This window comes from Oryzias melastigma, linkage group LG9, assembly GCF_002922805.2.
Source record: "Oryzias melastigma strain HK-1 linkage group LG9, ASM292280v2, whole genome shotgun sequence".
NCBI classification, from domain to species: domain Eukaryota; kingdom Metazoa; phylum Chordata; class Actinopteri; order Beloniformes; family Adrianichthyidae; genus Oryzias; species Oryzias melastigma.
The window spans coordinates 241,673-267,422 of NC_050520.1; the positions used below are offsets into that span (position 1 = coordinate 241,673).

Here is a 25,750-nt window from a genome sequence, read left to right on the forward strand (position 1 = left end):
AATCTGGATCTAGACATGAATCTGAACCTGAAAAATCTAGATTCTTCAGGTGTTCTTCAAGTGTTTATCAGGTGTTCATCAGGTGTTCATCAGGTGTTCATCAGGTGTTCTTCAGGTGTTCATCAGGTGTTCTTCAGGTGTTCTTCAAGTGTTTATCGGGTGTTCTTCAGGTGTTCTTCAGGTGTTCATCAGGTGTTCTTCAGGTGTTCATCAGGTGTTCATCAGGTGTTCATCAGGTGTTCATCAGGTGTTCTTCAGGTGTTCATCAGGTGTTCTTCAGGTGTACTTCAAGTGTTCTTCAGGTGTTCATCAGGTGTTTTTCAGGTGTTCATCAGGTGTTCTTCAGGTGTTCATCAGGTGTTCATCAGGTGTACTTCAAGTGTTCATCAGGTGTTTTTCAGGTGTTCATCAGGTGTTCATCAGGTGTTCATCGGGTGTTCATCAGGTGTTCATCAGGTGTTCTTCAGGTATTCTTCAGGTGTTCTTTAGGTGTTCATCAGATGTTCTTCAGGTGTTCTTCAGGTGTTCTTTAGGTGTTCATCAGATGTTCTTCAGGTGTTCATCAGGTGTTCTTCAGGTGTTCATCAGCTTTTCCTACAGAAAGATTTCACATCATGTCCAATTTTAAACAGTTCCAAAGCCAAAGTTGTTCCAACCCCAAAAACATTTTCTGGTAAAGAAACATTTCATTCTTTCCGGTCAGTACCTGGTCTCTTCCAGTCATAAGGTCTCATATCGACAGTCTGTTGATGGAACTGTGGTCACCATGGAGACGTTGGAAAAAATGTTCCTATCCTTGGACATTCTTCTGGGTTTCAAAGCAGAGAAAATAACTGTTTTTAGACAGAAAACAGAGGATGCCAAGGACAGTGTGTGATGTGGTCAGTAATGACAGACCGCTGCTGCCGAGGTTTGGGAGGGGTGCATCCCTGTGCGTGTGTGGGGGGGTGGCGGGGGGCAGGAACTCACTGTTTGTAAATGGGGCCGTCTCTTCAGCGTCTGATTGGTGAACAGCTTCAGAGGGAGGAAGTGGTCATGATGGCAGCTGATTAGCTTCTGGGCTACGTGATTCCCATACACAATAGAGACACACACTAATCACACAACAAACACATATTAGCTAAATGTCACATTGCAGCAGAAGGTTTTTGGAATGTCAGTTTTCTTTCAGTGGAGACAAACTTCAATGCCATAATTCCTTGCAGCGCCCTCACCTTCTTCATGTTTGCCTTTCTGATCGTTTCCCGGCTGATCATAAAATCAAAGGGCAGAAAATCCTGAACTGATCGCGGTCGTTTCCAGATAAGAGATCTCATTGGTCCAGACTGAGATGTTCAGACATGTCCAGAGGAGAGACAGTGAAGAAGGATGCTGAGTCTAGAACATCCTCATAGAGGATCCATATCAAATACCGACCATAATATTCATGAAAAGTATAATCTGTTGCAGTGCCCTCCTTTCCAAGAGGTCTCCTGTGTGAGCCACAGGTGTTCCCATCCCTCATTAAGTTCATGTGTGTACAAACAGGTGTGGTTCTCTTTGTACTGTCTCAGCGTCTTCGTACCTCTGGGTGTACGACTGTTTCCTTTGATTAAAAACCTGAGAGTGGATTTAAGGACTGCTGCCATTCTCCTGCTCTTGGGTTACCTTGTTTACCTACCGTCACATAATCCTGAGTCAAACAGGATGTCTTACTTTGAAAATAACTCCTGTCTGTCAAAAATAAAAAACAAAAACAATGAAAATAATAAGACTAGTCTGACTTTACGCCTTAAAACTCTTCATTCATGTTGGGATCTATATTGTGGTTTCATTTTACACCAATTGATTATTTTTTCCTGAATTGAATTAACCCAGAACAAATCTTGTCCCTTTTGGGTTAAAACAGCCCAAAGTGGGTCATTTTAAGGTTTCTGTTACTGTGTCCTCAGCAGAACCCCTCTGTGCCCCCCCATCCTCCAGGAGGTTTGGGAGGAGACGACGAGGACATGTATGAGGAGGCGGAGCCCTACATGGCTGCCAGCACCACACTGCCCAGCACCGGTACCTGACAGACACAAACCTGTTCAGAGCCAGAACCAAGCCATCAAACCAAAGTTCTTCTCAATTCTAGAGAAGGCGGAGTCGGACAGCAGCCACTACGAGTCCTATGGGGAAGAGGAGGATGATGAAGATGAGCTGGTGAAGGACAGAGCTCATTACATCCAATGGAGCAGCTCCCAACCCTGCCTAAGACCCGCCCCTGAGTCCCGCATTTGTGCTTACCTGTGGAGGAGGAAGTGGCTGGGACAGTGGGCCAAACAGCTCTTCATCGTCCGCAATGACGTGCTGCTGGTGAGGGGGCGGGGCTTGTTGCTTTCTGACCTGTTCTGTCCTTCAGGAGCTGTGGTTGTCCAAAACAATACTGCAGTTTCGACTATAAACGCAACGGAGGAGGTCTGTTCCTTGCTCAAGGACACAACGGCAGTGAACAACCAAGGGCAGGACGGGTATTGAGGGCAGGACGGGTATTGAGGGCAGGACGGGCATTGAGGGCAGGACGGGCATTGAGGGCAGGACGGGTATTGAGGGCAGGACGGGTCTACTTTAATGTTTCTCAGTGTGTTGTTGATGGAATTCATAAACCAGATTCTCAAATCCATTTTCAAAGAGAAAAAAGCAGAAGACAAAGGCAGGAAGAGAAGATGCAGGAGGACAGAAAATATTTCTGAGCAGGAGAAGAAGAGGACTTATCTTTAAAAAACGTAGAAGATGTTTATTTGTTCTTATTTTTGCATCCAGCACAAGTCACAGATGTTTGTGTGCGGTCCCGGGAACATGCAGAGGGGGAGTCAGGAACAGCATCTGATACTAAACCAAAGTCAGCTCCAGCATGAGGACCAGAAACAACTTCTACACCAGATCAAAATGTTTGGTCATCTTGATCTGGACAGAAGAACAGAGGAGTTAGATTAGAACGTTCTGGAGATGAAGAGAGGGGCAGAGAGGATGAGGAAGGTGAAGTGATGTTGGGTGTTGTCAGTGGTTTTGCCCCCCAGGTAGGATGTGAGCTGGAGGAGAAGGAGGAGGAGATCCTTGTGGTTGGTGCAGAGATGCTGAGGATCTCTGTGGGAGGGACCAGAATGGATCGGGACTGAATCGATCAGAGGATTGGATCATGTAGATGTTCTGGCAGCAGATGGAGGCGTTTGGATCAACACATTCTCACTCCCAAGTTGTCGCAGTTTGGTGTTTGCTTAAGGACCCCTCTACATCAAACATTAATGTTTTGGGTGTCCCTGAATTGTCGTTTTCAGACGTTGATTGTTCCCGTTAACCACGGCTCCCCAACCTCCAGGCCACAAACCGGTATCAGTCCGGTACTGGAACATGGACAGCAACGGTATCCTAACCTAAACTTTAACCTGGTACTGAATGCGAATCGGTACCAGTTCTGGATGTGGTACCCGTTTTGTACGCAGGACCAGACGCAGACTAGGCTAGGTTTAGGGTACCGGTACCGACCGCATCCCAAGGTTCAGTCCGCGCCAGTACTGCGTCTGACGTAATGACCGGACCTCTGAGTTAATGGGAACTGCCAGCACATTAACAAATGACGAGTTGTTGAAACCCAAAACATCAAAAGTGAGGCTGAGGGTCCGTAACCAAACGTCCACACGTGAAGAGTTAGTGAGAATGTGCTGGTTTGAACACATTCAGAGACCGAGTCGTTTTCTCTGAACGGCAACATTTCTGTAATGAGATCTCCTGAAATCACGGGCGGTTGTTCTCTGGCTGTTTCAGTGCTATAAATGCGCTCGGGATCTCCTGCCTCAGCTGGAACTGAACCTGCTCGGCAGTCAAGTCTTCTACAAGTGTAAGACCCACTCAAAGATCCAGCACCAGCTCAAGGTGGCGCCGGTGGGCTCTGATTCGCTGGTGCTGGGCTACAGCAGCTTCCAGCAGGCTGAAGAGTGGAGGATGGTGAGAAGACCGGCGCCTTGTCCGGGTCGTCCAGAACGTCTGGACCGAGCCAGAATAGTCATGGTTCTGGATGTGTGCAGGTGATCCAGGAAGTCAGCCTTGGAAGTCAGAAGACCCAGAGCGTTTCATCTTTGATGGAATCCGACCAGCTGCTGTCCTGCAGGGTCAGTCGGTCCAAACGGATCAAATGTTTAAAATCACAGCCGATCACATGATCGCTGGGGATCATGTGATCCATGACGTCTCAGAATTCAAACATACACCTTACAACATGCTATTTTCAAAAGTAGTTTGCTTGAAAACAAGAAAAAATATATTAGTTTCAGTTTCCAAACCACAAGCAGAACTCAGGTCATTTTCAGAGCAAAAACGGCAACATTTAAAAATCTGACGTGTTTCTTCAATAACCAGAACCTTCAAAGAACTTCCACGTTCAGTTTGAACCCTCAAACACAGGAGCTCCAGTGTTTGTGTTCTTTGATCTACTGTCATTTCTTCATTGTCAACATGAGAATCCAGTAGATTCTGAAGGAGAAAAGCAGCTCCTGCCACTTTTCTCCTTCAGAATCTACTGGATTGATTCAACTGTAACGTTTGAAAAGTTATTGTATGTTAAAGATTTTTTGTTTAAGCGTCACCGGCGACGCCTCAGGTGTTAAAGGGTTAATTAAAGTCTCAGCTTGGATTTTCTTTTTATTCAAACAGGATTCACGAAAACAAAGCATTTCAATGACAAAATATTCATAAATAATCTCTTCTCTAGTGAAATAGAAACGGAGGATTTCCCAGAGTGCATCTCTCCTCGGGATTCAGAGGCAGTGAGTGAAACCAGGATCGGTTTTCTGAATGGAGTCAGACACAAATGACCGTTCCACAGGCAGTCCTGATCCGCTCAGTCACGGCTCGGTTTACAGATGAAGAACTTCTCCCTCTGTCTGACTGCAGAACACAGTTGCTCTGTTTGGAAAATGGATCCGATTGGTTCCCTGGTTAGTCTGGACTTCTAAGACTATCATCAGAAACAGTCCCTGTAGCAGCCAGGAGAAAGCAGAACATGAAACTCCCTGTTTGAGTTGTTCGTTCTGGTTTCATACGTGGATTTTCTGCATTAAATAAAGAAAACGGCCTGAAACCGCTCAAAAGTAAAGCTTCAAGAATCACAATAAGATTAAAAACCACTGAAAAAAGTAGAGGTGAATACATGAAATGATAGAAGAAAACAGGAAGTGATGTTTGTGTCTTCAGTCCAGCACAGCTACAGCGGACTCTGAAGACCAGAAGCTTCCTGAATGCTGGAGAACGGAGGAAGGTACGGAGGAACGCTCCTGCTGTGGGACTCTGAACCTGAGGACTGTGTGGAGTAAAGCTGTTGGCTATACAGGGTTCCTGAACGTGCTGATGAACTGTCAGTGGCAGAACCTGCGGTGCCGGGTTCAGGACGGGGTCCTCAACATGTTTGGAGAGGAGGACCATGGAGACCAGGAGGAGGTGAAAGGGTCCCCTCAGTACACCGTTCAACTGCGAGGCTGTGAGGTTCGAGGCGGGCCAGACACTGACCACGCCTACAGGATCACACTGAGCATGCTCGGAGACCAGCTGGCTGTGTTAGAGGTAAGCTGGAGGACGTGGAATTGAACGTTGTTCTCTGTGTGAAGCGTCAGCGTCTGACTGTCATCTGTCCAGGTCAGTTCTTCAGAGGAGAAGCAGCAATGGTTCAGACTGCTGAAGGATGCTAGTTACCATGACGACAAGGCTCAGGAGCACTCTGAGGATTCTCTCAGGTTGGAAACGTACTCTTTACCGGTTCGAGATCCGGTTCTGCTGGGAATTTTTGGCCAAGTTTATGTTCCATCTCTGAATGAAGTCCAAACACGCCGAGAGTTCGGGCAGAACACCCTGAAATGAGTGTTCACGTGTGCTGATGGGTTGGTGCGAGTGTGTGTGTGTCTGTGGTAATGTGAGTGTTTATGCATGTGACTAGAACTTTACCTTAGTAGACATTATCTAGCGGTTACCGTGAGGTGTTCCACAGGGCTCTGTCCTCTGGTATATTTGTGTTTTACATTGAACCTCTTTGGACACTGGTTGACCAGCGATCCGTTCCAAGAAGCAGGTTTTGTTGGAACTCTGAGTTCGTGAACTCCAAATTCACCAAAACTCTGAGTTTTCGGTTCCAGAAAGAGAGATAACTCAAACCCGGGAAAGTGGGCGAAACCAAGCCCGTTCCAAGAAGCGGGTTAAGATGAACTCAGAATCAATCACTATGGTAACTGAGTCTGTGAACGAAACCTGGTCGGTAGCAGGTTTTCTTCAGGAAACTTAGAGTTCTCTGAGGTCTCCGCCCCTTTTTAAAGTGAAAGATGTTCAAATATGAGTTCCTCATTAACATTTAGAGAACATTCACATTAGAGACGTCACGTTTCCACCACTCAGAAACCAGAATGACATGTTCATTCATAGAGGATCACGTAGAGAGGAGGCTGATTAATCCAGAGGAAATGTTATTTACGTCGGTAGAGGATTTGGAGGACACGAGTCGACTGACTGGAGCTTCCCATTGACCGATTCAGTTCTCCAGGGACTCGTTAGTAATAATACAGTTTTCTTTTCCTCTTTTTGAACCCTTAACAGAAATCTACGTAAAACGGTCATTGATGCGATTACGGAGATTAATCATTGAATTATTAACGATCAAGAACCGTTCCTTATCAACAGGTGACAGAATGACCTTCATGAGATGATTTAGTTCTTCTCCTGAACTGAAATGATTCAGACGTTCACATTAACTCTGCAGATGTTCTCTCTGTTTTACTGCAGCTGTTGATCTTCTGGATGAAAATGTTCTCGTAGTCACATATGTTTGTAGGAACTCATCAGTTTCTGTCACCAGAAGAATGAACCCTAAAGGTGTTTGTCCCCGTTGCCATGGTGAATCTACTGTCTTTGCTCCATTGATCAGGGCTTTTAATGGTCGAGACGCTCACACCTGGTTCTGGTTCTAACAACGTAGAGTTGATTGAATCAAACATTTTCAGCTGTTCTGAAACCCAAAACTCTGAGTTCAGGTTTGAACTCTACATTTTTTAAACCTGCTTCTTGAAACGGGCTCCAGGTGAGTCAGTTCTCCTGTCATATGCAGACCAGCTTCAGATTATTGCCTTTCCACTAATAACATTTTCCATTGCTTGACTTTCATGAGGATAATTTTATCCAAATCTATTTTCAATGAAATCCCTTAAAGACACAGATTTAGGTTTTTTTCCTGAAAGAAAAATCAGTCAGACAAAACAACACTGAGTCTCAGCTGGTTTTGTTTCTGGAAGCTTCTGGAGCTGATTGACAGTTATGGAAGTCTTTCACGGCTGGTCGTTCAAAACTACTTCACTTATGTCAGAATTATCTCAACTTAGAAGGAGTATTATCTAGAAAAGGTTCTGTAATATGTTAGTAATACTTTCATGTATTCCTGTCTGAACTATTGTGATGATCTTTGTACGGATCTGCAGGTGAGGCTAGTTAGGTGGTTAGTTCCTGTTACATGTGTCATCCAGACGCTTTCTTCGGGTTTGCTGCAACAGAAACATAGTTTACCTGCAGAGAAGAAGGATCAAAACATCCCAATCATTGAGAGGAGAGAAAACACAGACGAGCAGCCATCAGTTCAAAGTTATCAACGAGCAGAGCCCTGGAATTCTATCAAACTATAACTGTGACTTCCTTTATCCTGCTGAGTCTTCATGTCATTCTCTTTTCTTGGATCGTTAGCGGGCTGCAAACTCGCAAGTTTCCTGCCTCCAACACTTACATGGACGATCCCTTCGGCGTGGGAGGAACTTGCCAGGACCAGCATCTGTACTCCAACACCTCCATGCTGGAGCTCATGGTACAAACTGGAGTCAAACATCTTTAAACGTTTATAATATGAGGATGTTTCTGCACCATAAACACTAAACCAACAACCTCTGAGCTCAAAATAGAATAGAAATACTTTATTCATCCCAGGCTGGGAAATTAGGCAAAACAAACCCTGAAGAGCTTTAACAACCCTCCTCTGAAGTTTCCAAGAAGAAAATCTAAAGGTTGTTCTGACCATCATCAACTTACAGTTTTAAGACTCAAGATTGATTTTTTGCTATTTTTTGTCATCAGCCTCTAGTGGTCATTTGAAAAACTGCAATTACCGGTGACATATTAACTGTGTAAACAGAATACGGGGCGTTAATGCACACATAGAAACTTCACCAATGAACACGACACAGAACAGCACAGAAACAGAAAAGAGTTTCTCAAGCAGATGTTGAGGAGTAACATCCTCATTGTGGATCTTTGGTCGGGACATCCAGAGGATTCTGGGAAACAGGAGAACGGATCCAGAGACTAAAGTTAGGGTTTCTTTAGAGCTCCGTAAAAGGATGTTAATGAAAATGTCAATGCTGGACCAGGTCCAGAGCGGTCTCAGCTGGACCAGGTCCAGAGCGGTGAGTCTGTTAGGGGTCCCAGCAGAGGTCATACTCAGACAATCCAGAAAACAAGTCCACTGATGAAAAGTCCAGTGGAACAGCGACCAACTCACACCAAGGCAGACTAAACTCAAAAACCTGGTCCAGGCTCAGGAAGAACCAGAAGGCTGGACTATGTCCAGAGACAAGATCCACCAGGCAGAGGAGACACTGAGGAGCTGAAGCAGGATCCAGCTCTACCAAACGGGTGTAGTTAGACAGAAGAGAGCAGAAGGACTTTACCTGGTGAAGGTGCAAATCCTGACGCTTTGTCGACTCTTTTCTGAGAGAACTTGACATCAACTGTCTGAGCTGTATCTCTGGTAAGTCAGATCTTCTACTTTCAGCTCCACGGCTCTCAGGATTCAAACCAGCGGACGTCAATGTCGTCCAAAGACTCTGTGACGTACAGCAACGCTGCGTTCAGGAGCCACAGTGAGTCAACACACGTCTCCTTATCAAACCAGTCAGCGTTTGTCTGAACGGGTGAAGAGTTTCATCTGTGTTGAGGTTTTTGTTTCCTGCAGAGGCTCAGAAAAGGTTGTGGTCTGATGATGTGGTCCAGGTCTACAGAAACCACTACCAATGATTTAATACACCACATGCTAACAACTTTCATCAACCCTTGTGCTATCCTAAGTATGTTTACATTAAAAGAGGGGTCATCTGGACCCCACAAGAGTTAAAACAAGTTAACCACGGTAAACAAATGTGACCTGAAAAGCTGATCAATGCTAACTGCTACAATGACTATGACAATTATTGATTAATTGGAAAAAAGCTAAATAAAAAAAAAGTAATTTTCACAAAATAAAGAATCTGAGATTAAAAATTAAAACATTAAACTTAATTATACATTAAAAGAATAGAAAATAAATTCCCTGTGTTTATTTAAACATGGTAAAATAAAGATCTAAACTACTGTGAGGGTCTGCTGGGAACGTCTGGCTGAGCCCTCCGTCAGGGAGGTCTTTACCTCCCACATCCTGGAAAACTTCAAGCAGGTACCGGCCGTGGTGCAGTGGTAGGGCGGTCGACTCCTGATCAGAAGTGAGCGGGTTCGACTCCGCCTTGCCCACCCATGTGTCGAAGTGTCCTTGGGCAAGACACTGAACCCCGAATTGCCTCTGGTGGGAGGTTGGCGCCAGTGTTCGGCAGCGGAGCCACCACCATTGTGTGAATGTGTGTGTGAATGTGTGAATGGGTCTGTGACTGTGAAGCGCTTTGGGCCCTCGAAGGAGGGTAGAAAGCGCTATACAAGTATACGCCATTTACCATTTACCATTTACCGGGAGGTTGGTGACATGCAAACTGCATTTCGCTGCTGTGTCCTTGAGACATGTGCAATGACAATAAAATTCAATTCTATTCTTCATTGAGTCCGAGTGGACCATGTTCTTCACCTCTATTGTCTCTGCTGCTTTCCGGAGCTGCAGTCGCAGGGTCTCTGGTGCCTGTCGTGACGGCAACCCCCGAACCCGGTGGTGGACACCGGAAGTAAGGGATGCCGTCAAGCTGAAGAAAGAGTCCTATCAGGCCTGGCTGGCTTGTGGGACTCCAGAGGGAGCTGACAGGTACCGGCAGTCTAAGCGAGCTGCGGCCCGGGCTGTGTTGGAGGCAAAAACTCGGTCCTGGGAGGAGTTTGGTGAGGCCATGGAGAAGGACTATCGGTTGGCCTCAAAGAGATTCTGGCAAACCATCCGGCGCCTCAGGAGGGGAAAGCGGTTTTATGCAGGCTCAGTTTTCAGTGCAGAAACCTAGACTGGGGTGGTGGTCCCCCTTTTCAAGAAGGGGGACCGGAGGGTGTGTTCCAACTACCGGGGAATCACACTCCTCAGCCTTCCTGGGAAAGTCTATGCCGGGGTACTGGAGAGGAGAGTCCGTCCGATAGTCGAACCTCAGATTCAGGAACAACAGTGCGGTTTCCGTCCTGGTCGTGGAACAGTGGACCAGCTCTACACCCTCTTCAGGGTGCTGGAGGGTTCGTGGGAGTTCGCTCATCCAGTCCATATGTGTTTTGTGGATTTGGAGAAGGCGTTCGACCGCGTTCCCCGTGGTGTCCTGTGGAGGGTGCTCTGGGAGTATGGGGTCCGGGGAGCCTTACTCAGGGCTGTCCGGTCTCTGTATGACCGGAGCAGGAGCTTGGTTCGCATGGCCGGCAGTAAGTCAGACCTGTTTCCGGTGCATGTTGGACTCCGGCAGGGCTGCCCTTTATCACCGGTTCTGTTCATAGTCTTTATGGACAGAATTTCTAGGCGCAGCCAGGGGCCGGAGGGGATCTGGTTTGGGGACCACAGGATTTCATCTCTGCTCTTTGCAGATGATGTTGTTCTGTTGGCTCCATCGAGCCAGGACCTCCAGCATGTATTCCCTCCACTCGTTTGTAGCTTTAATTTCCTCTTCTGAGGTGGGATCTTGTGATTTGGTTCCAGTTTCAGTCGTTGTGTTTCTGGTGATTTTATGTGAATTACTTCAGAGATGAAGTCAGTCTCTGCTGTGGTACTTTCTGTGGTTGTTGTGACTTTCCCACCAGTCACAGCTTTGACCCCCCATGGAGGTAAAACACAGCTTCAGGCTGCTAGGGTCATGCTGTAAAACCATTTAAAAACATGTGAAGAGCTGCTCTCTGATTGGTTCCTCAGACGGCAGGAGTCCTGAAGTGCAGCGTGGCGTCCAGAAGCTGGAGCTGGCCGGGAAGACCACGGTGCCCCTGAGGGCGGGCTCAGAGACCCACCTGCCCTCTGCTGGGAGGCACAGCAAGCGCAGCTCCTTCAGACAGTCGCTAGCTCTCTACACTGAGCGCGCTCAGGTAGGAACAGGTGTTCCTGTCAGATGCTCGCGTGGTTCACGTTCTGAGAGGTCTCCTGTGTTCAGGTGGGGATCTTGAACCCTCTGCTGCGGCGGACAGCTTCAGCCAAGAACTCCCTACGGCGAGCGCCGTCAGCACTTTTCATTGAGCATGGAAAGGTTTTCCAGAGGAAGAAGGTGAGTGGGAGCGTGGAGGAGGCGTCATCTGCTGAGAATTACAGCACTGACGGGCATCAAAGGGTCGAGTGAAGATCCATTATATATATACATATTATTTATCATTAACAGCCTCTAAAGTTTTACTTCATCAAACAGAGAAGTGTCATCGAATGTTCCTCCGGTGTTTACAGGAGTGGGAGACCAAAGCTGCAGCCTGACGGGATTTTCTGTCACATCAGCGTTTTCAACCTCAGCAGTTTGACGTCTCGTCTTCATGTTTGCGTGGATCCATTTCTGCTGAGTCAGGATAAAAGACGGCATGACGTCTTCTGTGGATGAGATATGAGTCAAATGTGTAACAGGAAAATATTTTATTAACATTGTCTACTAAAGTCTTCATTTTCTTCATGTTTATACTCAGGAGAATGTAACTGTCCCTCCTGCAGAAGCTTTTATTTTGAAAATACTGTTAAGTTAAAATACAGGAAGACGTTCAACCAGCAGAAGACTTCAGATTTTTCTTTTTATGTTATGATGATGAAGAACAGTTTCATGTTCTGATGGATGTTTCATATTTTTCCAGACAAAAGCATTTTATCATCAACATGAATGATTTCCGTTCCACAGAGATGTCAGAACACCGGACCGACGGTCAGCTGATGGATTTGGATGTTGATCAGAGCTTTTTACCTGAATGAAGAAAATCTGTTTGTTCTTTAGAAACGTGGATTTTTAAAACCAGACTTGAATGTTTTCCACTGCAGACCGTCATCACAAACGTCATTAGAATGTTGATCAAACTCTTATCTAATCCAGATTACTGCTATAAAAGGACAAATGTTTATGTCATGTCATCATTTAGTTTTTTTCATAAGTTTTTGTTTGAATCCTTAACTTGTCGTGATCTGCACTGTAACACCAGAGAACTTTCATTTACTGATTTCTCTGAGATTATAATCAATTAAACGGTTTCTACAGTTGCTTTTGATCCTTTCCTCCTGAGAACCACAGCAGAATGTTATACAGAATTAGTACAATTTTCATGGTATGTCCCCTTTAACACAGAAATATAATACACTTTAATCAGATATTTTCAGTGTAAAACTTGACAAACTTTGTAAACATGAAGATAATCTTTGACCGTTTTTGCTGATTCATCAAACTGAAGAGAATTCAGAGGGTTTAAGAAAGATTTATTAGAGATTTTTGGATCCTCCTCGGTTCCAACCAGCGACTGCATGTGAGAACTGGACTCTGTCAGTGCCCCCCCCAGAAAATGGTTTATTCTGGCTCAAACCAAATGAAGCCAATTCAGTAGCCTCCATGTTGGATTGGTCTGAGTCGTTTCTATGGTAACCACTCTCACCAATCAGGAGTGAGCTCATTTGAAGGCCACGCCCCTACCACTTGTAAGAGGGCTACATGAAATCTGTCAAATGTTTTGACCGTGGGGGCCAGCAGGCTCCTCCCACTTTTACTGAAGCATTTGATTGGTCAGTTTATAACTTGAACTCCAGAAAAATGTCGTAAAAATTAGGATTATCCAGAAGATGTTAAAAAAGGAATCAGATCAACTCAATGATAACAGCACTTCCTGTTTGGAACGCCAGGGGGCGGGGTCACCCACGAAGTTTGGATCTTTTTCTGAAAACAGAATATTTGATGAGTTTAAAGTCAGAACAAAAATGTTCTTTGTAAGTCCTGCTTCTGTCCTCGTCAGTCACGTTTCAGCTTCATCCAGCCGTAAAAACACAGGAGAGTTTACTGTCCAGGCAGAAAAAATCTGCCGTCAGAAACTTTATTTCCAGTTTTGTTCACTCTAACAGCAAGTTAGAACTCCAAATGTGATCAATACAAAAGCAGCTTGAAGCCACAGCCGAGTCCATGAACACAACCCAGGATACAAAACAGACAATCGCTGTGTCTTCACTGAAGTCAGGCTCTAGCTCCGCCCACCAATCAACACAAAGCGTCAGAACGTCGGAGGAAACCTGAAACCATGAGAGCAGAAGTCTGGGATGGATGTTCTCCATCAACGAAGGAGGACGCTCTGATTGGATCCCCAGAAGAAAGGATCTTAGTTCAGTCTGTGCACGTGAGGATCTGGATGTCTTTAGGTGAAACTGAAGACGGACCACGGCGGAGAGACGCTGGGCCACGGCGGAGGGACGCTGGGCCACGGCGGAGGGACGCTGGGCCACGGCGGAGGGACGCTGGGCCACGGCGGAGGGACGCTGCGCCACGGCGGAGGGACGCTGCGCCACAGCAGATCAGAGACCACTACAGACGAAGTCTGAACTATTGATCCTTAGGGTTTTCCAGCTTTAAACTTTCCACCATTAACTTTAGTTCCAGCTCAAAACATGAACTTCAAAAATATGTTTATGCAGTGAAACATTTTCAAAGAACGAAATCCCATAGCAGGTCGATGTTAGCGGTCAATGTTAGCGTTAGCATACTCCATTGGGTTAGCATGACTGCAGTAAAATAAAACCTCCACTAACACAAAGACCGAGTGGTTCCGGTTAGTCAACAAACACAAACATCCAGGAAATGATTACTGATGTTGCACAAAACAAAAAGTCCTAAGCTGCTGTCGTCAGCAGGAGGCTCCGCCCACACGCCACAGTTGAATGAAAGTGTCAAATGTGATCCATACGTCTGCAAATATTTTCACTGTTCCTAATGTTCATGTAAGAGGAATTAAAGGGATCTGATTGAAAACTCAGATTATTCTGATCCAGTCCGGATTAAATCAACTGTAAATCACGCTAGAGAATGACTCAGCATTTTAATGTTGAATCTCCAGAAACTTTAAGTGGGAATGTTTCCTAAAGAGAAACATTTCTCTGCTGTGAAGGTGAACGGAGACTTTCTACCGGTTTAGAGAAAACGGTTTCTGGGTTTTTTGACATGTTTTTTTCTGATGATGAGGACAGAGAGAAAGAAAATTAAGATTAAAATTCTGTTTTTGATTATTAGTTTCTTCAATTCACTGTGAATCAGGAAAAAAGGCCATTTGGAAAAAAAATAATTTTGTGTTGTAGAAAATCTGCTGGGCGGAGCCTCAGTTTCCATGCTCCGCCCCTTTCTGATGCAGACAAATAGATCCATGAACGTCTCAGTTTTCCCTGTGTGAGCTGGAATCTTTTGTACAATAACCAGTTTGAAGCCAATGAGACAATTATTGTCGTGATATTGTGTTATATAAATGAAATGGAACAGAATGAATCTGGATCAGAACGGAACGGCTCGATAGAAACGATAACAACACTTTTGTAATGGTAGGTTGGGGGTGTGGGGGCTGTAAGCTAGTGGGAGAGAGTGTAAACAGAGAATTCTCAATTAGGGAAGGCAGAAAGAAGGGGGCGGGCTTACTCTGCAAAAATGGCCCCGCCCACAACTCAGAAGCTAATTGCCAATGAAATCCTGCCGCTCTGCAGAAACTATGTCCTAGAAAATGACATCATCATCATAAAGATGAGTGGGAAGGCTTTGGAACCAGATCAGGAGGTCAGGATGGAGCTCTAAAGACCAATCGGCTTCAGCTGATGTTAATCTGCTTTAAATGTTCCAGGTAGATGTGAGTCTCATCGTTCAGGACAAAACGCTAAAGAGACTTCCTGTTTCACAGGAAGTCTGCAGCAGGAAGGTGCTGCTGAGGATTTCAGGGTGTTTACATGTTTGTTTAGGAGTTTGTGTTTGTTTACATGTTTGTTAAGGTCAGTGTTCCTCATTCCTGGGGCCCGTTCCAAGAAGCAGGTTTTGTTGGAACTCTGAGTTCGTGAACTCCAAATTCACCAAAACTCTGAGTTTTCGGTTCCAGAAAGAGAGATAACTCAAACCCGGGAAAGTGGGTCAAACCAAGCCCGTTCCAAGAAGCGGGTTAAGCTGAACTCAGAATCAATCACTATGGTAACTGAGTCTGTGAACGAAACCTGGTCGGTAGCAGGTTTTCTTCAGGAAACTTAGAGTTCTCTGCGGTCTCCGCCCCTTTTTAAAGTGAAAGATGTTCAAATATGAGTTCCTCATGAACATTTAGAGAACATTCACATTAGAGACGTCACGTTTTCACCACTCAGAAACCAGAATGACATGTTCATTCATAGAGGATCATGTAGAGAGGAGGCTGATTAATCCAGAGGAAATGTTATTTACGTCGGTAGAGGATTTGGAGGACACGAGTCGACTGACTGCAGTTTCCTGATTCATTTTTATTTCAGCGATATTATAAATAGTGAGTTTTTCCAGGGACTCGCTATTAAAAAATACAGTTTTCTTTTCCGTATTTTAAACCCTTAACAATAGGAACTTAGGAATGTCAAACACAGAGAAAGGCTCTGAACTCATCTACCGTCCATCACCTGCGTCACACATTAGCTCAGTTGTCAGCGACGCAGCTTCCCTCTGTGGAGTTTGCAAGTTCGATTCCCGGCTGTGGAAATTGTTTTTATGCTTAAAAAAAGAATTCGGCGAATATTTTTGAACTCTTGAGAATTAAAATTAAATAAATACTTTTTTAACATATGCAGCTACAGTTTCTTTTTAGCGTGCAGTGATATCTATGTGTGTAGGTGGGGGGGGGGTTCATGCGATCACGGAGATTACTGGTTAAATTAGTTACAGATCAAAAACCACTCCTTACTCAACAAGAGACAAAATAACCTTCCTGACATTATTTATTCATTATTAGAAATGATTCAAATAACTGCAGATATTTTCTCTCTGTTCTACCGCTGCAGCTGTGTTGCTTTTCTTGATGAAAATGTTCTCCTGTAGTCGCATTTGCTTGAAGGAACTCATCAATTTCCACCGCCGGAAGTACGTAACTCAGCTGTTTGTCCCCGTTGCCATGGTGAATCTACTGTCTTTGCTCCATTGATCAGGGCTTTTTATGGTCGCGACGCTCGCACCTGGTTCTGGTTCTGACAACTTCAAGTTGATTGAATCAAACATTTTCAGCTGTTCTGAAACCGAAAACCCTGAGTTTGGGAATTTAGAGTCCAGTGACTCTAAGTTCAAGTTCGAACTCTAAATTTGTTGAACCTGCTTCTTGGAACGGGCCCCTGGTCCTCGAGAGCTACCACCCTGCCTGTTTTCCAGATCTCCAAACCCTGCCAGCTTCTGATCAGCTCAGTCAGATGTCCTCACATTCTGATTGAATGAACACACCTGGTCCAGGTAATCAGCAGAAAGCAGCGCAGGGAGAGCTGGAAAACAGGTAAGGTGGTAGCTCTTGAGGAATGAGAACACGGGTTTAGACGTTTGCTTGCATTTGTTTTCATGTTTGTTCATGTGTTTACTGATGTCCTAAAATGTTTTGTGTTGAAATTGATGCTTCATGTTACCTAAATGTCAAGGAAATCCACAGAAACCCCTGATCCTCCCAATACTCACATTCTGCTGAAAGTTCTGCTGGATTTACTGCTGAATGTTCTTCTGAAGTTCTGTGTTCTTTCTATGATCATTTCAAACATGCTGCTTCTTTATGAGAGTTAAATACAGATGCACAACATTTGCTCAGGAAGCAACACCAGCTAATGCTAACCTTGCTAATAAGCTGCATGGTGGAGCTGTATGGGGGGTGGGGCAGTGTGGAGGGGGCAGGGCTGCATGAAGGGGGCGGAGCTGTGTGGAGGGGGCAGGGCTACGTGGGACTGGCTCTTTCTAAAGGCAGTCATAACCAGTTTAGTTCAGTTTTTCTAGTCATGTTTGATGTTTCTGGAGGATTGCTGGTGTGAAGCCGTTGAGACGACTGTTGTGATATTGTGCTTTCTAAATGAAACTGAACTGAACTCTCTGTCATGTGGCAGTGTCTTTGGCTGACTCTTAACTGCAGCTGCTATGGTTCTTCGTGGCGCTTCCTAACATTTGAGGCTTGGGGGAAACTGGTTCTGACCTTCGTCTTCGTCTGAGCATAAAACTGTTAAATCTGTAACGTTAGCGCTGCAGCTGCCTCCTGGTCTGTGAGGAGATCCAGAAGGATCTCATCCCTGGAAAGCTGGTGCTGATCATTACGGCGGTCAGACCAGCTCCTCCTCGCTGCTGCTTGATCCTTTGTGAGGCAGTTCCAGAGTTCAAACGGTGCAGAGAACTCGCTGACCTCATCACGTCTCTACAGACGTCTTAACGTCTCCACGGATGCGGTGAATGCGGCGTCCTGAAGGTCGACCTGAGAGCAGCAGTGCAGGCTCAGCGGCGTCAGAAGAGGCAGACCTTCTTCTTCAGCTGATTCCTCTTCCATAAAGACAGGCGGTCAAAGTCACTGATGGACATCCCGAACAGGCTGAAGAACTCCTCCTGGGAGAGATGTCTCTGCAAGCAGACGGAGCATCGAGCTGTATCAGTTCACCTGCACAGGTGATGTGGTTCTTCTTCTGCAGGAAAAGATTCTCAAAACACATTTCTGAAGATCTGAAGGGAAAACAAATGATCTAGAAATGATCAAGTTCAGTTTCATGTGATCAGAAATGGATCAACGTTAAGACAAATGATGGATTTTAGTTCTCTATCGGCGGTCAAACGTCTCTTCATTTCTACATCCACACCAGCAGGCGGCGCTGCAGCTTTTCTGTTCTGGGAATGTTGAGATGTTTTGTTGCAGTTGTGCATCAGCTGCTCTTACCTCCAGCCTGGTACGGTCCACACCAGCAGGGAGCTTCTTGCGCCCTCGAAGGGTCACCACCAGCGCTTCATACGGGTAAATCTACGAGCAGAACTGAGTGGGTCAGAACCCGACTGAGACCAGGACATAAAGCTGTGAGGTCTCAGCACGGAGACAGTCAGAACAATTCGAAAAAAGCACAGAGATAGTCTCAGCGAACGGTTCTGATCCAAACGTATTTCAACTGAACAGACTACACCGTCTCCATGGTTACCTGATAACAGGAACCTGATGGAGATTGTTCTACCTGAAACGCCACAAACGGATTTCAAATGGTTCAAGAGCGTGGCGGTGACTGCAGCTCGCCACTCCCCCAGGGAAGGGGTCAAGGACAAAAACAAATTCCCAAGAAGTGCCAGAACTTTCATCTAAAGAAGAATCGTTTCCAGGGTTCTCTGACCTCGTGGTCCAGCGAGGGCAGCGAGTTCCCTCGGTCCATCCTGGAGTCTCCGTCCTAACACACACAAGCAGGTTTCTGTTAGTGAACCCCACAGCTGGAAGCAGGGAAGCTGAAAGCAGGAGGGTCGTACCTGAAGACCTGCAGACAGACAGAACAGAGCAGAAAGTCAAGAAAAAACTATCACAAAATGAACTTTCTGATTTTTTACACTCTTTTACATTTTATCAAAGTTCTGGGTTTCAGAAGGAAAATAAACTGACTTTAATGTTGAGGTCGTTTTACTTTTGATGAAAATCAATGAGGAATCAATGTTTTTAGCTACTTCAGCATCTGTAGCAATGTGGCAGAGGCATCTGGACCCAGTCGTCCCTCAGCTCTATCTGAATGAACTCTATTTACTCAGGAGCAGTGGCGGTCTTAGGCACGGGCAATACGGGCAGCTGCCCGGGGCGCCGATTCAAAGGGGGCGGCATCTCACCGCTGGGAGGAAAAAATGATCGTCTACTACCTGTCATGTTTTGACCGGCCTGAAATCAGCGAATTAGCGCCTCTGCTGGTGCAGGCGCCCCTGTCCGCTGAGCAGGAAACGGACAGGTGTTTAGAGAGAGGGAGGGGCGGAGGGACAGTTCAGCTGCGGGTCTCTTCTAAACCAAGAGGACGGATGAGGAAGGAGGGCGGGGTCCACTTTGTAGAATGTTTTATTTTTAAGTCAGCAGAGAGGCCCAAATCCAGGCCTCGAGGGCCAGCTTCCTGTAGGTTTTCCAGAAATCCTGCCTTATCTGCTGCTAATTTCCAGGATCAGGTATGTTTAGCCAATAAGGAGCTTCAATGGAAGGTTGGTTGGAAAACATGTAGGACACCGGCCCTCGAGGCCTGGATTTGAATACCCCTGGTTTATGGTAACGTTTATGCTAATGGTTATGCTAACGGTTATGGTAACGTTTACGGTAACAGTTTCGGTAACGTTTACGGCAGGGGTCACCAACCTCATGAACCTACTTCATGGGTACTGAATCATACGAAGGGCTACCAGTTTGAAATAATAAATTTGCTTAGTTTGCCTTTAGTTATTCATTATTAATAATAATAATGATACTTCTCTATGTGAAGACACTGATTTCTTAGCATAATTATCAATAATGACAACAAGCTAGGAAACAGATATCAATATTCAGAACTTTATTAATCTCAACAGATCTTGTCACATTTTGAGGTAATGATCAAATGAAATGTTTTTAACAAAATTATAACAGCACCCGCTGTGCTGTACTCAGACAGAGACTTCAGAAGCGCATTTATTCAGAAAAAAGTCAATTTCCATTACAGTTCTGTGAAAAATGTCCATCCATTTCATACCAGCTCCTCTACACGCAATAACTTTTTTTTTGAAAAATTTTAGTTTTTTTTTTTTTGTAATCTGTGTTTCCATTAAAGATAACTAATAATCAAATATTCTCGGTGTCTCCATGTGGGAAAGGGAGAAGGCGACGCCTCATTCTTTGTTATTAGCTGCATTTCCGTTACACATTTGCGCAAAACTTTATGGAAATTCTTGGAATTTCAAAAAAAAACGTTTGGAAATGACACTGTTTCCATTAAATTATAATTTTGCGATAAATCACAAACCAACTCACGCGATAAGTCATTAAAAACACGGCGATGAACGACAACAAGTATTTTTTTATTTCATTCACTAAAAGGGAGCATGTGGGTGACGTCACAGCTCTGTCTGGAGCGCGCGTGCAGCGCAGCTCGACACAGAAGAGAGAGAGGTCTGTTCAGGGTTAAAAGAAAAAAGCATTCTAACAAATAAGCATCTGGACCTTTTTTTCTGTCTGAAAACACCACAGCATAAATTCAAGTTTCTGTCACGGCGCTCACGCTTATGAGACTTCAGGCTCCAAGCTGCAAAAGTGCGTCTGCAGATGAAGCGATGAGGAAAGGAGGAGCTGCTGCGCGATTCTGTATGACCCGCAGTTTATAAAGCGCTTTGACGCTCCAGGACGTCTCGGTGCGCCGGCTGTGCAGCGCTCAGATCAGACACTTCATACCGAGAAGCGCATTTATTTAGAAAAAAGTGTTTCAGCTTTGCGAAAAATGTCTATTTCCTCCTGTAAGCGCAATTTCTTTTTTCGAAAAATGCCAGTTTTTTCGAAACTGTGGTGTTTCCATTAGGATAATTTATTATCTAAATTCCAATTTGCGAAATTTCAGAGTTAATGGAAATGCGACTATTGATTATCTCGTTAAGGAGAAAACGATTTAAAAAAAGAAAAATAGTGGGACAGGCTGTTTTTGGCTTCAGAAATAATGAACATAGTGTGGCGACCCGGGGGTTAGCCCCGCCTTCAGTTCCTAAGACTCATGGGAAGTGGGAAATCTTGGGTGTGTAACATTGCTCACCATGAGTGAGGGAGCTGTGAGCAGAAGTCACGTTCATACTGTTTGGCTGTTCATGTGTGTTTAAAATAAATGGGAGTCGATGATGGAAATGAGAGTACGCAGTCTGCTTCGTGGTCTTCTTCTGCCTGAGACTGTTCGGGGTCGTGTGATGTACAGGGCACCGACTATTCTCCGACCCAGACAGTGAAAGAGTAACTCGCCTTTTGGGTCCCTGCGGCGTCCCTGCTACTATTAACATACCAGTGGAGTCGTTACAATACAGCTTTAAGATATTTCAATTTTTAATTCTTTACGAAGGCAGGTGTGAATTAAAAAAATCGCATCACACTAAAATAAAATTTTCGAACAGCTCACAAGTGAATTGTGCTATTTTTAGAAGAGGCTTGCGGGCGACTGATGTCGTGTTGGTGACCCCTGGGTTACGGTAACAGTTTCGGTAACGGTTATGGTTCTCCGGCATACGGCAGCTCGCTTGTGAGGAGCGGCTGTCCGGATCACGCTACGAAGCTCCTCCTTTGCCTTAGAGTCTACGCATGCCGTCAAAGCCAGCACAGTCACAACCACCAACCACAATCAGATACCCCCCTCCCCCCATCTCAGTCAGAATTCTGATCCGGAAGAGTCTGACCGGTCAGATTCAAAACAGCGTTTTTCCATGAAGCCTTTTTTTGTGATTACTGGACAGCAGTAATCTGATTACTGGTGTCTGTATGAACAGGACCTTTGATCATTGGGGTAATCAGATCATTTCTATTGACTCGTTCAGCCTTCACTAGTTTCCTCAGAAAAGCAGAACGTTTTCAGGAACAAACTTGTTCTCCATCAAAGAACAGAGTAGTCTCGGATTCTCCTATTGTGACGGTGAGGCGGCGTGTCGACCACACAGGTCCAGTAACAGGTTTTTCTGGACTGTGTTTCTTACCTGTCTGAGTTTTTGGGTGGAACTCTGCTGACTTCAGCTGAGAAAAGAGACAAACAGAAATGAGCCTCGTTCACAGACGAACGCTCCGAACACCTTCCAGGTTTACTGTTCTTACTCTGGACAGACAGCTCCGAGAGGATGATGGGAAATAAACGGACTGAGAGGGGCCGGAGCCTGAAGAGCAGAAGAAACGGAAGAAAGAGTTAAACTAATTCATCAACAGAACATGTCTCATCTTTACAATGGAGGAAGGAAGAGCAACACTGTGAGGATTTAGTAGTTGTTGGTGAATAACAGACTGTATTCAACACATCCAAACACAATTTAAATTGAACTGAAACCGACTTTCATTTAATAAATAAGATCGCCATGTTTCAGCAGAGCGGGTGAGAGGGAGGTCCATGCAGGGTCTCAGGATACCTGGGGTTCTGCTCCCATCCGGCAGAGAGCGAGGTTTCCTCCTCATGGGAGCTGAGGATCTGTCCAGCTCCTCCTTCAGGAGGATTTTACCCAGATTGGACTGGATCTGATGGAAACACGAGAAGTCACTCTCTGATGACACCTGACAGTCGTGTTGAAAGAACGTGGGTCACCTTGTTCAGCTCCTGTTTGTGAAGAACTCTCAGACCCCATGCTCCATCCTCCAGCTCTCCATCCTCTTCAGCCCTCTGATCCTTCCTCCTCCAGTCTTTTTCTGCAAAGTCAAAACCAGACAGGAAAAAAGGTCAAATTCTAGATGCTAGAATTTGACACAAGATCCAGGGAACAACACCAAGAACAAAAGTGAAGAAACATTAAGGAAAAAGGAAACACGACTTGAAAACTTCTTTTCCCTTAAGGAGTCTACACAGCCAATCAGCTTCCAGCCAATCAGCTTCCTCCAAGTGTCTCCTGCATCCTCTAACAGCAGGTACCTTCATGTCTTCATCATCCATAAACCTCCTCTCTCTGGTCCTCCTCTAGACCCTTTTTCTTGGAGCTCTAGACTCAGCACCTCTCTACCGATATATTCACTGTGTCTCCTCTGGAAATGTCAGAACATCTCAGTCTGGACATGTCAGAACCACCTCAGTCTGGAGATGTCAGAACCATCTCAGTCTGGACATGACAGAACATCTCAGTCTGGACATGTCAGAACCACCTCAGTCTGGACATGTCAGAACCATCTCAGTCTGGACATGTCAGAACCATCTCAGTCTGGACATGACAGAACCACAGAACCATCTCAGTCTGGACATGTCAGAACATCTCAGTCTGGACATGTCAGAACATCTCAGTCTGGACATGTCAGAACCACCACAGCCTGGACATGTCAGAACCACCACAGTCTGGACATGACAGAACCACCACAGTCTGGACATGTCAGAACCACCACAATCTGGACATGTCAGAACATCTCAGTCTGAACATGTCAGAACCATCTCAGTCTGGACATGTCAGAACCACCTCAGTCTGGACATGTCAGAACCACCTCAGTCTGGACATGTCAGAACATCTCAGTCTGGACATGACAGAACCACCACAGTCTGGACATGTCAGAACCACCACAGCCAGGACATGACAGAACCACCACTGTCTGGACTTATCACAACCACCTCAGTCTGGACATGTCACAACCACCTCAGTCTGGACATGACAGAACTACCACTGTCTGGACTCATCAGAACCACCTCAGTCTGGACATGTCAGAACATCTCAGTCTGGACTTATCAGAACCACCTCAGTCTGGACATGACAGAACCACAGAACCATCTCAGTCTGTACATGTCAGAACCATCTCAGTCTGGACATGTCAGAACCACCACAGTCTGGACTTATCAGAACCACCTCAGTCTGGACATGACAGAACCACAGAACCATCTCAGTCTGGACATGTCAGAACCATCTCAGTCTGTACATGTCAGAACATCTCAGTCTGGACTTATCAGAACCACAGAACCACCACAGTCTGGACTTATCATAACCATCTCAGTCTGGACATGTCAGAACCACCACAGTCTGGACTTATCAGAACCATCTCAGTCTGTACATGTCAGAACCATCTCAGTCTGGACATGACAAGGACAAAGGAATAGCAACAAACACTAGGAAAAAGGCAATTAAACGGTTCAATGAAAACAGTTCAGGTAAAAGTAAGTAAGTAAGTTTTATTTATATAGCACCTTTCACAGACAAAAGTCACGAGGTGCTTCACAAGTTAAAAGCATAGAAACAAATACTTCAAAAGATAAGAAAACATAAAAGACAGACAGCAAGTACCACATACAACAATCATTTCAAGCCCAATTAAAAACAGACTCAGTTAAAATGCTGAGCAAAATAAAAGGTTTTAAGTTGGTTTTTAAAAGAGTGAACAGAGTCCAGGGAACGGAGGGAGAGAGGGAGCTCATTCCAGAGTCTAGGAGCAACAGCCCGGAAAGACCTGTCTCCTCTGGTCCGAAAGCGTGTGCGAGGGACCATCAACAGGTTCTGATCTACAGACCTGAGCGCACGAGACGGTCTGTAGGGAGTGATCAAGTCACAGACATATACAGGAGCTTGGCCACGGAGGGCTTGAAAAGTCAGCACTAACATTTTGAATTGGATCCGGTATGCAATCGGGAGCCAATGAAGAGCTTTGAGGATGGGAGAGATGTGAGCTCTTCTCTTAGTGCGGGTCAAGATCCTCGCAGCAGAGTTTTGGATTAACTGCAGACGAGACAGCTCCTTCTTACTCAAACAGGAAAACAGACTGTTGCAGTAGTCTAGCCGCGTAGACACAAAAGCATGAATAAGAACTTCTAGATCCTTATATGACACCATTTTCCTGAGTTTAGAAATGTTCCTCAGCTGGAAGAAACAGTTCCTCACCAGCTGTTTGGAGTGCTGCTCCAGTGACACGTCTTTGTCAAAAAGAACTCCCAAGTTTCTAAGGCTGGGTTTGACTGCCTGGCCAAAAGAACCCAAATGCTGCATAATCCCTGGTATGATGTCATCAGGGGCAATGACTAGTGTTTCTGTTTTATCTGAGTTTAGCTGCAAAGACTTTTTACTGAGCCATTGTTTGATCTGAATCAGGCAGTTCATCAGAGAATCCAGTTTGTGTGTCTCAGAGGGCTTAAAAGAGCAATATAGCTAGATGTCATCAGCAAAAAAGTGATAGGAGACATCACTGAACTCCAGGATGATCTTTCCGAGGAACAGGACAGGACCCAGAACAGAGCCCTGAGGAACACCGCAGAGTAACCCCTCGCTTACACCGCCAGCGTCACGGCTTCGTTGTGTGCGCCGTAGTCTTTTCGTAACATTAAAAGTGCGAGAGAAACTTCCACTGCAGGCGTTCACGTCCTGCGTCTGCGGACTGACCTCTGCGTCGCTGCGAATCCTTTTCGTTTGGTTCAAATTTTGACGGACGCCGCAGCTGATCGTCATCACTTTCTGTGAAGTTGGGGCTATTCACGACTTAAACCGGAAACCAGGCGAGAGAATTTAAAGTACATCCGGTATATTTTCAAAATAAAACGAACTTTCCGCTGAACTCGGTGGTTTTTAGCGTGTCGTAAACATATGTAGTTTTCGTGTTACTCAAAGTGTGTTGCAGCACAGCGTTGTCAGTTATAACCATGGACAACGAGAAGCTGATCATAGAGATCCAGCACTACTCTGTCTGTGGCTGGAGCAGCAGGCGGTGTAAGCCATCGGCTGTAGCTAGTCCACTCCCGCGACGCAACGAAGCCTTGAGGCTAGCGGTGTAAGCGAGGGGTCAGACTGCGGAGGAAAAGAAAAGAGGAAGAGACAAAATAACAGAGTACAAGAAAGAAATGAAACAAGAAAAGAAAGTTAAAAACAGAAGAACAAAGAATTTTTCAATAAAAATAATTATCAAATGCTGGAAAAAATACTTTGAGAGATTGGGTCTGCGGACCGGTACCGGGCAGACCCCCCCCCCAAGA

General features: G+C 45.4%; 2 protein-coding genes and 1 long non-coding RNA gene across 15 annotated transcripts in view; 1 reads left to right on the forward strand and 2 right to left on the reverse strand.

Annotated features, from left to right (window-relative positions):
- si:dkey-220o5.5 (actin filament-associated protein 1-like 2) overlaps positions 1–12,401 on the forward strand; it is a 26,357-nt gene extending 13,956 nt beyond the window's left edge. For 2 of the 4 annotated variants that reach the window (XM_024265305.2, XM_036213408.1), the window contains 11 exons: positions 1,932–2,043; positions 2,114–2,334; positions 3,784–3,963; positions 4,044–4,127; positions 5,209–5,574; positions 5,647–5,744; positions 7,729–7,846; positions 8,810–8,897; positions 11,105–11,271; positions 11,337–11,447; positions 11,621–12,401. In XM_024265305.2, coding sequence (XP_024121073.1) covers positions 1,932–2,043; positions 2,114–2,334; positions 3,784–3,963; positions 4,044–4,127; positions 5,209–5,574; positions 5,647–5,744; positions 7,729–7,846; positions 8,810–8,897; positions 11,105–11,271; positions 11,337–11,447; positions 11,621–11,647 — 1,572 coding nt within the window. In that variant the 3' untranslated portion in view covers positions 11,648–12,401. The remainder of the gene's footprint in view (positions 1–1,931; positions 2,044–2,113; positions 2,335–3,783; positions 3,964–4,043; positions 4,128–5,208; positions 5,575–5,646; positions 5,745–7,728; positions 7,847–8,809; positions 8,898–11,104; positions 11,272–11,336; positions 11,448–11,620) is intronic. The other 2 variants (XM_036213410.1, XM_036213409.1) reach the window with 2 other exon arrangements.
- Positions 48–3,789, reverse strand: LOC118599113. Its single transcript, XR_004948404.1, has 4 exons — positions 2,266–3,789; positions 970–2,147; positions 707–808; positions 48–594 (listed from the first exon to the last, which is right to left on the reverse strand). It is a non-coding gene; the product is annotated as an uncharacterized LOC118599113 (long non-coding RNA).
- A 4,492-nt stretch (positions 12,402–16,893) lies between the features above and the next one.
- Positions 16,894–25,750, reverse strand: part of LOC112142064 (dematin) — a 28,725-nt gene continuing 19,868 nt past the window's right edge. For 9 of the 10 annotated variants that reach the window (XM_024265307.2, XM_036213413.1, XM_024265309.2 and 6 more), the window contains 8 exons: positions 22,412–22,512; positions 22,239–22,344; positions 21,934–21,992; positions 21,819–21,855; positions 18,624–18,631; positions 18,494–18,547; positions 18,055–18,135; positions 16,894–17,744 (listed from right to left, as the gene is read on the reverse strand). In XM_024265307.2, coding sequence (XP_024121075.1) covers positions 17,631–17,744; positions 18,055–18,135; positions 18,494–18,547; positions 18,624–18,631; positions 21,819–21,855; positions 21,934–21,992; positions 22,239–22,344; positions 22,412–22,512 — 560 coding nt within the window. In that variant the 3' untranslated portion in view covers positions 16,894–17,630. The remainder of the gene's footprint in view (positions 17,745–18,054; positions 18,136–18,493; positions 18,548–18,623; positions 18,632–21,818; positions 21,856–21,933; positions 21,993–22,238; positions 22,345–22,411; positions 22,513–25,750) is intronic. The other variant, XR_004948406.1, reaches the window with a different exon arrangement.